Here is a 13,923-nt window from a genome sequence, read left to right as displayed (position 1 = left end):
CATGATATTGATTGATAAGTATTGATTGATAAGAACAACATTGATATTGATAATTTTGAAAATATTGATAGTTATCAATATATTGATTGATAAGCTAATATTGCTGACAAGCCTGCTTCAGAGTAGGACTCTCATTTGAAGAAGGGCTGACAGCGAGGTGCTTCAACGTCTGAATCGCGTCCCTGGATCTGGAACGCTTCACTTAGTTGGCGCTGAATGTCTTTTGGCTTGAGGAGACAGAGCTAACATGAGAGTTGCGCTGGTTACGACAGTCCAGGCAGTTCTTGGTGTTACCAACAGATTTTCGTTTGCTTACGAAGTCCCCCGTCGGTTTCTTCTCGCCACAGCGGGCACAGACAATAGAAACCGAATAGGCTCGAGCCCGTGAATAACTAGACTCAGAACTCATGTGCCATGAAAGACGTGAAGAGGAGTTGCGTGAATGAAGGTTCTCAAGCGAAGCAAATTGTAGACAATTCAGGGGCTGCCGTTAGGACCACTTTTTGGGCAGCTTTCTCCAGTTGCGCCTCATTTTGAATTGGACCATACAAATTCTGGACCAATCAGATCACAGGAGAGGCAACCCCACGTGGGGTTGCGCAAAGCGCCTTGAGGAACGAAAGCTTGAGGTGGAAGTGGAAAAATATATATATATATTAGAGTGCGCGATGATATGCTGCATGGCTTAAGGGTATTTGCAACCAAGCCTTTTTTACGTTGGAAATAGTCTCTGGTGGCACCCACTTCTGACAGTGGCTTGCATTGGGGGCCGTTTATTGGCGATGGCGCCTAGGGGTATCCCAGATGTACGACTGGTCATGAAAGCGCAAGGCGAGAGTTAAAAAGCAATGAGAATTTTAAGGGTGGATGGGGGGAAGATTAGATAGAAATTGACTTCTAAACCTTTGTAATTTGATCATGACTTCCTTTTCTCAGCACATATTTAGTAAGGCATTTGAGGGTCCGACTGTACATTATGGCAACTTCTACAGTGCGACTCGAGTTCATGTGCCAGTTTGGAGAGAGGCAATTCACACACAACCACAGCATCGCCCGGAGCCTTGTCACCGAGGCGAATCGTGCCGGAAAAGATGGCGAATACAACGAACGATTTTCCCAGGCCATGATCCCTCTCATGAAGGAGCACCAAGCGGCGTGTCGAAATGCGTCAGGGATATTTTGCGAAAGTTGCGGGCAATTTGCGACTGATGTCCTACAGAACCCAATATCTTTCTTGCACACAGACCAGCCTCGTATTTTGGTTTGGGTAACGTCTCTATGTGGAAGAGGGCAGTGCGAGATAGAGATGAGACAGGAAATGCAAACGGTGATGCAGGAAATGCGGCAAGAGGATGAGGTTCTCGATGAGTTCTTGGGCCGCACTGGTTGCATGGAGCTTAAGCTTTGCAAAGTATGTGGTACAACCGTGGGAGTGAAGTGCTGCAGTAGATGCCAAGCAGTGGCATACTGCGGCAAAGAGCATCAAAAGGCGGACTGGAAGACTCATAAAAGGGCGTGTGTGCCCAGAGATCCGCAGACAGGGAGAGCCTGGAGCGAACGGGGGACAAGATCATAAATTGCGGATGGCGTGTTGGAACAGACAAGCTGGGATCATTTTGTGACTAGATAATCAACCGAGTTTCGGATTTGTCTATTTTTCCGCATGAGAAGTTCATCAGATTGTTCCATCTCTTCGATTTTCATTACGTTTCGACATGGACGGTTTGGTGAGTTTGCTGCTGAGGAGATAATCTATGTAGGAGGAGGCGCTGAAGTACTCACCGACGCAGGGATGGAGACTGAGTGGCGGAAATGAAGGTCCCAGATGGAAAGGGTTTGCCGCCAGCTGCAGATGAGCGAGGAGAAACATATGATATGTCCTATCAAATGACTTCATGGAGCATACGCTCGGGAGGGGGACTGATTGCATTGTTTAGTCGGGGCATCAGGTTGATGTTCTAAATGACCCTTTTACGCTGCGAGTGAGTCACGAGCCAGGGTGAACCTGGTAAGTATTGCTGGGACTGACGAGCAAAGGCGGGAACATAGTGTTTGAACGGCTTAAGAGTACATCCTGGAAAGGGCAGCACGCAGATTTCCATGGCTATGTCCATGTCTATGTGTGTGTGTGCGCTGGAGGGCCATGGTGGGAAAAAGCAATAACGACACCATTTTCGTTTCAGCAGGACGCTTGTCATGGTTTCATTGGAGGTCGGAAAAGAGAGCGCAGCGTTCGAAGGGCCGCTGCCGACAAATGTGGCGTGAAAAAGCTGTTTACCCAGACTGCACAAGACGCAAAGGCAGGGCGATGGGGGATTGTACGGAATTGTTAGCTTATCGCCTCAGTGCTGCACTAAAGCGTTCCGTCGTCTGAATGGCAATGTCGTAGCATGAGAGAAGTCATCCCTAGCAAGTTTCCCATGTCCAAGAAGCGCGTGTCAACAGGCGAGATAGTTCAAGTGGCGAAGCTCCGGAGCCAACATACACCATCCGTCAGGAGTACCCAACGTCAAAGAGACAGAATTGGTTGCGGACATGGCAAGAAATACGGTGGACGGCCACACTGCCCCAGATCAGCAGCCGAGGAGACGGTCGAGATACGAGAGACTAGGGAATGCGACATCCACGTTTCGATCCATCCAGCCCAAGCAATCAGCCATTGAAGACGTTTCACGACGAGAGCAAGCGGAAGCAATTGTGAGGACGTTGCCCAAGCTACGGCGAGGGCCACGGCCAGGGAAGAGAACAGCAGGGCCCAGCGGAGCCTCGAGCACGGAAGATGTCGCCAAGCGGCTTGTCCGGCCAGAAGAGACGAAGGGTACAGCATGGGATGCGCGGCAGGGAAAGAGAAGCCGTTATCCTAGCCAAGACGAACCTCCAAGAAAACGAATTAGAGTGGGAGCCCGGGGGCAGAGGAGACTGGAGTTGCAGGCCGAGGACTTGGCCAGCGTGTTGCGCTACTTAGAGGAGGATTTTGCGGTGAAGAAGAGTCTGTCAAACGAGAAGACGTGGTGTACGCCAATACCGCATGAAAGAAAGGTATCGACTGTGCGAGACTTCTGCAAGGCGTTCCACGATGCGAGCACATTGCCGATACGGACCTGCATGGTGTGCTACCGCAAGGGTACGAAGAGAGAATTAAGGCAAGTGAAATGGGAAACATGGGCATCTGACTACGTCGAGAGGCTTGATGGTTCAGTGTTTTCTTGTCGGAGCTGCTTTCCTGTGGGTGAGACCGTTTCGGCCTGCGCGGAATGTGTGCGTTGCTTGGCAAGAGGCGGCGTCCTGTCGCCAGCCGCCATACTACACAGCCGCCTTGGGTGTGAGCACATGTTTCCCGATGAGCTGAAGGGTCTGACGCCGATCGAGGAGAAGCTCATCGGGTTGAACTCGTGTTACGGTTTGTGACGAGATACAGTATTCCGGGTAGGCAGAAGCAGGTTGGCGGGTATCCGCGGCACGTCAAGGGCCACATCACGGTGTTCCCGAACAACGTGCAGAAGCTGGTGACGAAAGTGCTCCCACACCCGCTTGTGCGGGTCATGGACGAGATTCACGTCTCGTGGCAGGGCGCGGAAAGGCCAGGGCCGAGCGATCTTTCAAGCCTCTTATCGGTGAGGCGCCAAGTCGTCGAGAGAGCCCTCTCTTGGCTAAAGAAGAATAACCTTCATTATGCCGACATTGAGATTGACGGATTGGAAATGGAGAGTTGGGGATCCTTGTCCCATGGCGTGCCATCTGTCGTGTACGACCGCATGGAGCGGAACGAACCGTCTGCGTGGGAGAGGACGCGAACGGCGCAGGTTGTACCGCCAGCGGAACGGGCTATGGACGAGGAGAGTCCTGCAGAGATTGAGGAAATTCTTGCTCAGCTCTACCAAGGACAAGACCCGACAGATAGCCAAAATCGAGAATTTGAGGGGATCGGAGCGGACGAGACTGATGGCGGCAGTGATGGCGGTCCCGGCCGTGACGACAACGTGAAAAGAATCAACGAGGTAAGCTCTTCTGCATTGTTTCCGTTGGACGGACCGCCGGACGTGTCGGATGCGGAGAAGCTCCGCTTCGCCTGGCACGCCGTGGGTGGCGACGGTGACGAGAATGACTCTGCGGGGCCGAGGACATGGATAAGGTCGGCGGGGTCGCGGCAAGGGGGAGATGTCTGTGAGCCGTACATGCACGTTTGCCGTGGTGACGACTTCGCCGACTCGCTGGACACCTGGTTCTTCGCAAAGACGTTCCCAACCTTGTTTCCGTTCGGATTTGGGGGACCACGGCTGGCGGAGGAAGCCATCCTAAGGCCAGAAAAGGCGGCCAGTTCCGGGGGTACAGGTACCAGGGAGGAGGCGGCGGTGCGAGATCGCTTATCGTCTCGGGATATGAGCCTTCGGGCATGGGCTGGTATCGTGCTGCGGCGCCACAGTGGCCGATTTGCGACGCATAATGTCTTCTCGTTTCTTGTGTTCAACATCGGTGTGCGGTCGAGGAATCGTCGCGTAAGCATGCTCAGCGTGACGAGAAAGAATTTCCGTAGGGTAGAGCGCATTGTGCAGTCACTGACAGTAGCCAGATTGGCGGCGGCCAGGGCGGAGTTGGAGATTTGGGGCAAAACTACCGACGATGGGGTGAGGGAGCTCCTGAGATGCTTGTCTCTGTACGGCTATCGGCAGCCCATGTCGAGGGAGCTTCGTCTGAGCATGCGACGCAAGATCCAGTCACTCATTTTATATCGCGGCATACCTGCAATCTGGTTTACGTTAAACCCTAACGACATCACGAACCCGGTGAAGCTCAAGACTGGCGGCATACCGTACCCGTGATCCTAAAGCGGCCGAGGCTTTTTTGAGGAGTCTTGACGCCGCGTTTAAGCGTACGCGGCTGGCCATCTCGGACCCCCTAAGCTCAGCTGAATTCTTCCACCGAGAAATGACGTTATTCTTCGAACATTACGTGAAAGTGGGAGAGGAATCAGTCTTTGGGCGTATCAGCCAGTATTATGGTGCTGTGGAGACTAACGAGCGAGGAGCGCTCCATGTTCATGGGCTGCTCTGGCTGCATGGAAATGCCCATCTGAGCTCGATGCTTGCTGATATTCAAGGTGAGGATCAAGTGGCATACCGAGAACGCATCGTCAAATACGTTGACAGTGTCTTTTCCGAGGTATGCGCCATGAAGGGGGTGGGGGTTTGACCTATATCCCTGGCCCGTCAGGCCTGAGAACTGACTAGCAAGGCAGGATCTGGACCAAGAAGGATTCTGTTCAATTCAAGCAGAGCGATCATTAATGTCAGACATATCGCAATTGCTGCGAGATGGCCAGCGATTTTCAGCCTCGTTTGACGAGGAAGCAAATTTCTGCGCTGGGGCGACGCAGATTCATACCCATAGCCCCACCTGCGTCAAGTACTCGCTGGGCAAAATAAGGCAGAACGGCAATCTTTGTCGTTTCAAGGCGCCGTGGGGGCTGGTCGACAAAACGGCATTCACGGGAGACGGCGTGCTGAGGATTCGAAGATCACACACTATGGTGAATCGGTGGAATAAAGCCATTGCCGTGGGGCTTCGTCACAACCATGACATATCCTTTATTGCCACACAGCGTAAGACCATGGCCCTCGTCTTTTATGTCACCAATTATGCTACCAAGATAGAGGACCCTGTATGGAAGCGTGTCGCTGCGGCGGCTGATCTCTTGCCCCCGCGAGCAGGCGATGGAATGGCCGACGGCGTAGAGGCTCATGAAGACGATATTGCTGGCGACGACGGCCGGCAGAATAAGACGCGACATTTCTTGATGAAGGTGGCGAACCGCGTGTTTACCGAGAGGCGTTATCGCAGGTCGAGGTTGTCGCGGACCTCCTGGGATACCCAACTGAGCTGACGAACACCAGTGCTTGGGCGTTTCTGAACGTATCGGTGCTTTACTGGCAAGTCTTTAGACAATGGCCGCACCTTCGGGAAGTAAGCGGTGCAGCCACAGCAGACGGTTCCGTGGACGAGTCCATACTTGTCCAAGAAGCAGGCCAGAGAATCTGCCGCATCGAAGCATATTGTCACCGAGGAGATGTCCTCGGAGGGTTGTGCCTCTACGACTACGTTTCGCTGGTCAGGCTGAAACGCATCGACAGGGATGAGAGGCAGGCCACCTGGGGTGAAGTACCGTTCCAGAGCGGGTGGGCTCCTGGAAGAGGTTGGGTGCAGGTGCTTAGACGACCGGGCAAGCAGGCCATTGTCTGCCTCGATGGGTATTTGAGCAAGGATTTTGACGACGACGACGAAGATTCTTGCTATCGAAGGTGCGTTTGCCGCCGACAGAGCAAGAGACTTGTGTTGAAAAGGCTAATTCCCAAGCTGAAGGGCGGCTGTGCAGCATCTTGCGTTGTTCGTGCCATGGCAGTCTTTCGTAGGCGAGCAAAGTGGTGATATCAACTGCATATGGGCTCGGGCACGAGCGGCCCTGGCCCCGAGAATATCATGTTTCGTCGATAACGTGCAACTATTGCGACGATCCGCTGAGGATGCAAAGCGGGATGCCAAGCAGTGGGCAGCCTCATCCAGTGACGGTGACTTCACCGCAGTACATCCCGACGAGGATGGCGCCGGGCAGGCTGGCGAAGACCATGGATCGGTATACCGAGCGGGCAGAACCGAAAGTACAATGCGTCTAATCGACGTCGTCAGAAGTACGATCGGGGTGAACCAAGTCACGGCTGGCTTCCCAGAGATCGCAGCAATGATGCAGGAGCTCAGCCGCTTTCAGCAGTCGCCGCTGTCATCGTCTTGTGGACTCCAGTCCGCGATAATACCCGAGCCAGGGCCAAGACGAATAAATATATCGGGGCGGGCATTCTTCGGGACCGCCATACCACTGCAGAGTCAGGTTCGGGCCATAAAGTCGCAGCAAATCTGTGCGTCTAGGGAAAAGGAGAAGATGATACAGGGTATACAAAGCGCGGCGGTGCGGGGTGAGCTCATGGGAGCCGGGAAAGAGGATATCCAAGTGACGGGAATGGGCTTTGAGCAAACAGCAGCGGAGGCGAGTGTGGGAATGCAGATCCGATTTGGCGCCTCAACCTCCTTCCTTGAGGCGGGTAAGAGCTTGGTCGCGCGGCTCACGCTGAACAAGAGGCAGGCGATCGCTTTTCTCATCATATGCCGCCAGCTGGATATAATAAGGTGCAGCGAGAAGAATAAGACAGGTCAGCTGTGCCAGTTCATCGGCGGGGAGGGCGGGACCGGCAAGTCGCGAGTTATCGAGGCGCTCGTCGAGTTGTTCAAGTCAAAGGAGCAACCAAACCGTCTACTGATCACGGCGACATCTGGGACTGCAGCGGCGCGGATCAACGGCATCACAATCCACTCCGCCTGCGGGTTCTCAAAAGACGTCGCGGCAGCTGCCCACACGGCCAAGAATGTCGACGGCGTACGATTGCCCAAACAGGCGGAGCGATTCGTCGACGGCCAGTCTCGGATGGACTGGCAAGACAAGGACGTACTAGTCATCGATGAGGTGAGTATGCTCGGGGCGCGGACGCTGCACGCGGTGAACGAGCAGCTCTGCAGACTGCGCGGGTCGCAGCAGGATTTCGGAGGGATCCCCATCGTGCTCTTCTGCGGAGATTTTCACCAATTCCGGCCGGTCCAGGAGCGGTCCATCCTCCTCCCAAGCACGGCCGTCTCGTGGGACGTAGACAACTCGTTCAAGGCCGAGCAACGGCACCAACATGACAAGGCGCACGCGCTGTGGAAGAAATTCACGACGGTTATCATGCTAGACGAGCAAGTGCGCGCCGCGGGAGACCCGGAATTGCAGCGGTTGCTAAAGAGGATCCGACTCGGTGTGCAGGATCACACGGACTTGGACCTTCTTAACTCAAGGTGCTACCAGGAGGGGAGGCGGATCCCGTGGGAGACGGGCATTACCGTGGTAACGCCGCTCAACAGAAACCGTTGGAACCTCAACATGGAGGCGAGTTTGGCGTTCCGGACCCAGCAGCGGTCGATGATGCGCATCTTCATATCCGAGCACAAGTGGAGAGGCGGACCGCCGACGGAGGAAGAAGCCATCATGATGCTGAACCAGGGTGATGACAGTGCGATACCGGTACCAGCCGTCTTCATGTTCGTGCCAGAGATGCCAGTGGTTGTGAATTGCAATACACTCCAGGGACTAAAGCTGGTGAATGGGGCCAGTTACACGGCGGTGGAGGTGATCCTGGACAAGTCGTATCCAGGACACCGGATCTCGGCCGGCTTGACGATCCACTTCGGGCCGCCAGCGGGGATCTTGCTGGAGTCAGAGACGACAAAAGAGTTCCACTTCATCGGGATGCCGCCAGGCACGATCCTCTTGACACCGATGAGCGTCAAGATACAGTGTCAGCTAAGCGGCCGTGGCAACAGAATGACGTGAGCCGGAAAGGGCTGCCATGCGCAGCGGGTTTTGCATGTACAGACTACAAAGTGCAGGGCAGGACGCTAGAGAGGGTGGCCCTGGAGCTGCGGGGGACACGGACGTCGAAGGTTGATGGGCATGTGGTGTCCTCGCATTGCGACCCGTACAGCCTGTACGTGCAGTTGTCGCGGTGTCGGACCTTGGATGGCATCATGCTATTGTGCAAAGTGCGGGAGAGAGACTTGGTAGGCAACATAATGCCTGAAGAGATGACTGCTGCACAGGCGAGGCTATGGACGCTGAGCGAGAAGACTGTTGCAGAGGCATTGGAGGGGCAAGGGGCTGGCTGGCTGACTGGACTTGGTGGGATACAGCAAGGCAGGCGGAGGGGCCAATGAGAGGGCGAGAAACTCTAACGAATGGGAGGCGAGGAATTTGTGGTGAGAATTTTTTGCGCGTCCAGAAGAGCCTTTCGTTCCTCAAGGCACAGCCTTCGGCTGAACTAGTCTTTTCTCTCACGCCCGTTTCAAAAGCTATAAGGGCAGTTTCCGTTCTGTTTCCCTCCTCTATCACCAGAAGAAGCCAAGGTAGCACTGAACTAGGATCCAAGCTGCAAGTCGATGAGCAGCGATGCTCACGCCCCCAAGATCATCAAGAAAGAGACACACGTAACCGAAACCTTTCATTCACCATGTCAACAACCTAAAACCATCCCTTGTCGCCGAGCATCGTCAGCAGATCTGTCAGAATCACGGTGTGGATACTTTCACAAAGGCGTCACTGTAAAGTTAAATGGGTGTGTAGGCATTCGCCCAGTATGTTCATTGTTGTCTGTCTGTTCCATTCTGCTTGATCTTCCATTCTCCTTTTTATGCGCGTAAGCGTGTTGCAAGCGACACACCCCCATTATGCACTTAACCGGTATGGAGCAGGATTATGCACGACTTTAGTGCAACACTCCCCCCCAGCTTTGACCGACAGGTCGAAGCTGAGCGCCAAAATTCTCACATCTCTAGCGGGTTAAGCTTCTGTTGCAAAGTCTCGTCCATCTCATTCAGCTGTCGTTGCTGCAGTCGCGTCGCAATGTCCACTAGTCCCAGTCTCGCCACAGACTCTCTGAAGCGTTGAGTGGTGAGAGCTTTGGTTAAGCCATCTGCCATCATCTCGCTACTTGGCATATACTCGACTGAAATGGTCTTGTTCTGCACCTCTTGCCGGAGCCAATGGTTGTGGACATCAACGTGTCGAAGTTTAGTTTGGAGTAAACCAATCTCTTTGTTGACCACTTTGATTGTCTGCTGGTTGTCGCATTGAATATGTATTGTCTGGTCGTCAAGGCGAATACTCAATTCCTTGAGCAGACGACTGACAAACATTGATTCCTTTGCCGCTTGGGACACTGCAAGAAGCTCTGCCTCTGTCGTTGAGGTAGTTACGGTGTCCTGTTTGTTGGCTCTCCAGGCTATTGTTCCTCCAAAGAGTTTCATTACATACGCTTGGGAGCTCTTTCGGTCAATTGAGTTATCTGCGAATGATGCGTCGCTTGCCACAAGGAACTCGTCACCTCCGCCGAGTTGCAACGCAAGTGTTCGCGTCTGTGTTAAGTACTGAAGAACCTTATCTGCTGCGTCGTGGTGTTCATTTGAAGGGTTCATGTTGAATCGAGCCAGTCTTGACACTGCGAACGCAATATCTGGTCGGGTTATTACTGCTGCGTAAAGCAGTGATCCGATCTTCCTCTGATATTTCCGTATTGAGGCGGCGGACGCTCTTCCTTCGTATGGTAAGAGCTCTGGTCCCGACATGGGCACATTCAGTCTTCGATCTACGCTCCCTGCTAAGTTAGCGATCTTATCAATATAAGCAGATTGGGATAACCAAATAAGTTTCTGATCTCGGTCTCGGGTAATTTCTATTCCCAGGAACCATTGTAGTTGGTTTCCGCCGGTCAGTTTGTATTTCTGTTTCAGACGGTCAGCCAGATTTTGGGCTTCAGTTTCTTTGCCCTTTTTATATGCTAGGACGATGTCGTCCACATAAAAGAATATTATGATGCCATTCTTCATCATACAGCAAGGTTCATGTGGGACCTTCTCAAACCCAAGCTCTTCAAGGGTGTTTGTCAGCTCTTTCTGCCAAAGCAGGGGCGAACATCTTAATCCGTATAGTGCTCTTTGGAGCTTCAATATCCTTCCAGGCTTACGGTACCCTGGAGGCATTCTCATAAATATGTCTCTGTTTATTTTGGCATTGACAAAAGCATTGACAGCATCATATTGCACTGATTCGAGATCGAACCTTGCAGCAATAGCCATGAGGATTCTGAATGAGCGTCCAGCTAGTGTAGAGGCGTATGTATCCTCGTGTATGGATTTCGCTTGCTGATCTCCTCGTACAACTAACCGTGCTTTGCACTTCTGGAAATAACCATGCTTGTCAAACTTGTATGTGTAGACCCACATGCAGTCCAAGACTTGCTCGCCTCTTGCTGACGGGTCGTCTTTGGGTATTTCTTTGTACGTCTTCATGTCAACATGACTTTGAAGGTGAATAGCTTCTGCTTGGAGAAACTCTGACTCCATTGGATGCATCAGCACTTCATGGTGCGACCTTGGAAGAGCTGGCATTTGCCGTCTGTGGGGCGACACGGCTTTAGCCAGTAGCTTCCGGAACTTGTCCTTGTCAACTGGCTGGCCATTAAGTGTGCCGCTTGGTCCTGATCGCCTTTCCGGTCTTTTGAGGGACCGAAGAAATTTGGCTTTATCTATTTGCTTATTGTCAATTACTCCAATTGGCATTGCATGTCGCCCAGCAGCGAATGCTGCCTTCCAGACATCAATGTCGGAGCGCTGGATTGTTTCATCTTCAGCTTGAAGAACTTCATTTGCATCCCCAAAGCAATATGCCATGAGGGCCGCAGGAAAAGATTCTGACCGTGCTGGTGTTGGATAATGTTGGACTTGCGTGTCGGCTTCTTTGGCCGACTCGGGGGGTTCCCTCGCAAATGCATCAGGTAGCGGACTGCGGGACGTCTCCCTACAGTCGGCATCCTGCCGTTGTTGAGCCCCAGAATTGGGTAAGATGTGACCCTGCCCCTGTTTCCTGGAAGGTTCCTGTGATCCTGACTCTGCCAGTGGCATGCCGGTCCGTGTTCGGATACCTTCACTGGGACAGTCATCAAACGCGGGAAGTGCTTCTGACACTTCAGGGAGACTCACGGCTGCAGTTTGGGCACTTCTTCCAGAACCGTCAACCACTGATCGTGCACTTGGCACCTCAGTTCGTTCATCCCCGCTCCGCTCATCCACTCGCTGGATTGCACCAATGTTCCATCCATTTCCCGCACCATACACAATATCATCCTCACCTTCAACGTCCTCTTGCATATCATCCTGGTTCGACGGCTCCTCAATGTCTCGAAGAATGGCAACCAATTCTTCTCGACTCATATGACGGAGGTCGTCCCTCATTTGATTAAGGTCTCCGTTGAAACATTCGTCTTCATTGAATGTCACGTCTCTTGTGGAGATGACGGTACCTAGTTTTGGGTTCCAAATCCGATAAATATTTGTGGATTGGTATCCGACGAGGTAACCAATCCATGCCCTTGGATTCATTCTTTCCAGGCGGTTGGATTTTCGTAAGGCTTCTCTTGTCATAGCGAATGCCTTGCATCCGTAAACTCGGAGATGCCTCTGATCTGGCTTTCTACCATCAATTGCAACACCATCGCGTTCAGCCACGAAGGTGTAGAAGCGATCATACGGTGATTGCCATTTATAGATGTACTTTGGTGTTCGATTGTATAGGTATACAGCAGCTTTGAAAACCTCTACCCATAAGTAGACCGGTAGCCTGGCCCCGCTTCTCATTGCGCGTGCCTTGTTCTTGATTATGCCCCCCGAGCGTTCAGCACCGCCATTCTGAGCTTGTGTGTCTGGGGCTGAGGGCTCGATCACAATGAAGAGAGATTCCAAGAACTGGCGCACTTGTAGCCTCCTTTTGTATATTTCGTTGTCGCACTCGATGACACTCGGTTTAATTCGGAATCGTCTTTCAAGAATGCCGAATAAAGTATTGAATACTTCAATCATGGTTTCCGCTCCACGATCAGCGAGGTAGAAGTCCCATATGTATCCAGACCACCTATCAGTGATCAACATCACATGCTGTTTTCCTTGAGAGTTGTGCTGAAAATCATGGAAGTCTACTGCAAGTCGTATTCCTGGTGCATTTTCTGTGTTCCGTGGCTTGCGGCTGACTTGCCGTTTAGCCTTAGATACAGCACAGTCATCGCATTCGGTGGTGGTTATGCCTTTGATCCTTGCTCCCGTTGAGCAATTGACCAAGTGCTCCAGGGCTTGTGGACCTGGGTGACCAAGTCGAAGATGCCATTTCTTTGCATCTGCGCCGGCAGGTCGCCGTCCAGTCCATGAATTGAATGTGTTCCGTCTTACAAGGAACGACTGTTTTGACTTGTCTCCCGGAATATATTCTAGGACATATTGATCATGGCGGTCGAATATTTTGCATATAATTCTTCCGTGGTGAGTGCGGAGGCAGTTCTGGTTAGGACGGTTGTCCCACCAGTAGCCATACCTTTGCAACTGACGCAACGAGACGAGGTTTGCGGCGAAATGTTCGCAAAACGCTACGTCCCGCAATCTAAACAAGGTTTTCCCTGTCGGGCCTTGAACCTCTATATCTATGTTACCATATCCTTGAATTGGTACGTCGTGGTTTCCGGCTGTAACACAGTCTCCTGGTAGTGCCATGCGGAAGTTGTTAAAACGACTTATCTGGTTGAATATATGAATTGTCGATCCAGAGTCCAGGATCGCCGAGTTCTTTAGTGGGTATTGGGTGATGGCGAACACTGTATGTGGGGCATGGCCAGTGAAGAATGTGGCCGCACATTTGCCAACACCCCGTACGAGTCAAAGTTGTTTCTCTTTGTCCTCTTCCTTAGGCTTGGTGTGCCTTCTGACTTCCTCTGCAAAGGCTGTATCTTTAAGCAGTCGGGCTTCAATGCCTAAGCGTATAGTTGGATTTCCCTTAAAACTTCGTGGTGCAATACTCTGGTTTATGTAGTAACACTTCGAAAGGTTGTGGAACTTGCTCCCACAGGCTTGGCAGGTAGCATCGTCAGCTAGGGTTCTGCTTCGCTTGCGCCGGTCCGTTTTTTGTTCCTTCTCGTGTATTGTCTTTGATTTGCCTTTCTGGCCATTTACCTGGTCGGCAGATTCATCTGAACATTGATCCGGATCGGTCCCAAACGTTGGTCCAAAAGCTCCTTTGGATACACGACCGGTGGTCTTCTTTAAAATTCGTAGATCTCGAGCTTCTTCACGCAGTGAAGCCGCTACCTCATGGTAGCTCAGATCATTTTCATCTAGCTCGTGTCGATGGTCATCCCGAAAGGTTGAACCCCAATTTGGCATTATCTTTCTGACAGCCTGAACTAAATCGTCCAGCCATTCATCTGCATGTTGTACATCAGAGACATCTTTACTTCTGGCGTACGCAAA

At 52.2% G+C, this 13,923-nt stretch overlaps 4 protein-coding genes across 4 annotated transcripts; 1 reads left to right on the top strand and 3 right to left on the bottom strand.

Annotated features, from left to right (window-relative positions):
- Positions 1 to 202: 202 nt before the first annotated feature.
- VFPPC_17172 (hypothetical protein) lies at positions 203 to 409 on the bottom strand (the record flags this gene model as incomplete). Its single annotated transcript, XM_018294920.1, has 1 exon — positions 203 to 409. The coding sequence occupies one exon, from the start codon at positions 407 to 409 to the stop codon at positions 203 to 205; it is 207 nt and encodes a 68-aa protein (XP_018135780.1).
- A 4,517-nt stretch (positions 410 to 4,926) lies between these two features.
- On the top strand, positions 4,927 to 9,101 carry VFPPC_11986 (ATP-dependent DNA helicase PIF1; the record flags this gene model as incomplete). Its single annotated transcript, XM_022428801.1, has 6 exons — positions 4,927 to 5,164; positions 5,229 to 5,850; positions 5,892 to 6,361; positions 6,408 to 8,339; positions 8,384 to 8,729; positions 8,774 to 9,101. 6 exons carry the CDS (start codon positions 4,927 to 4,929, stop codon positions 9,099 to 9,101), a joined length of 3,936 nt encoding a protein of 1,311 aa, XP_022283877.1.
- Positions 9,102 to 9,399: 298 nt separating this feature from the next.
- Positions 9,400 to 13,170, bottom strand: VFPPC_14992 (polyprotein; the record flags this gene model as incomplete). Its single annotated transcript, XM_018292755.2, has 1 exon — positions 9,400 to 13,170. One exon carries the CDS (start codon positions 13,168 to 13,170, stop codon positions 9,400 to 9,402), a length of 3,771 nt encoding a protein of 1,256 aa, XP_018135778.2.
- A 162-nt stretch (positions 13,171 to 13,332) lies between these two features.
- On the bottom strand, positions 13,333 to 13,836 carry VFPPC_14991 (hypothetical protein; the record flags this gene model as incomplete). Its single annotated transcript, XM_018292754.2, has 1 exon — positions 13,333 to 13,836. The coding sequence occupies one exon, from the start codon at positions 13,834 to 13,836 to the stop codon at positions 13,333 to 13,335; it is 504 nt and encodes a 167-aa protein (XP_018135777.1).
- Positions 13,837 to 13,923: the final 87 nt, after the last annotated feature.

Source organism: Pochonia chlamydosporia (assembly GCF_001653235.2).
Source record: "Pochonia chlamydosporia 170 chromosome Unknown PCv3seq00025, whole genome shotgun sequence".
NCBI lineage: Eukaryota > Fungi > Ascomycota > Sordariomycetes > Hypocreales > Clavicipitaceae > Pochonia > Pochonia chlamydosporia.
Note: the sequence above shows the minus strand (reverse complement) of the source record. Positions and strands in the feature narration are given on the sequence as shown.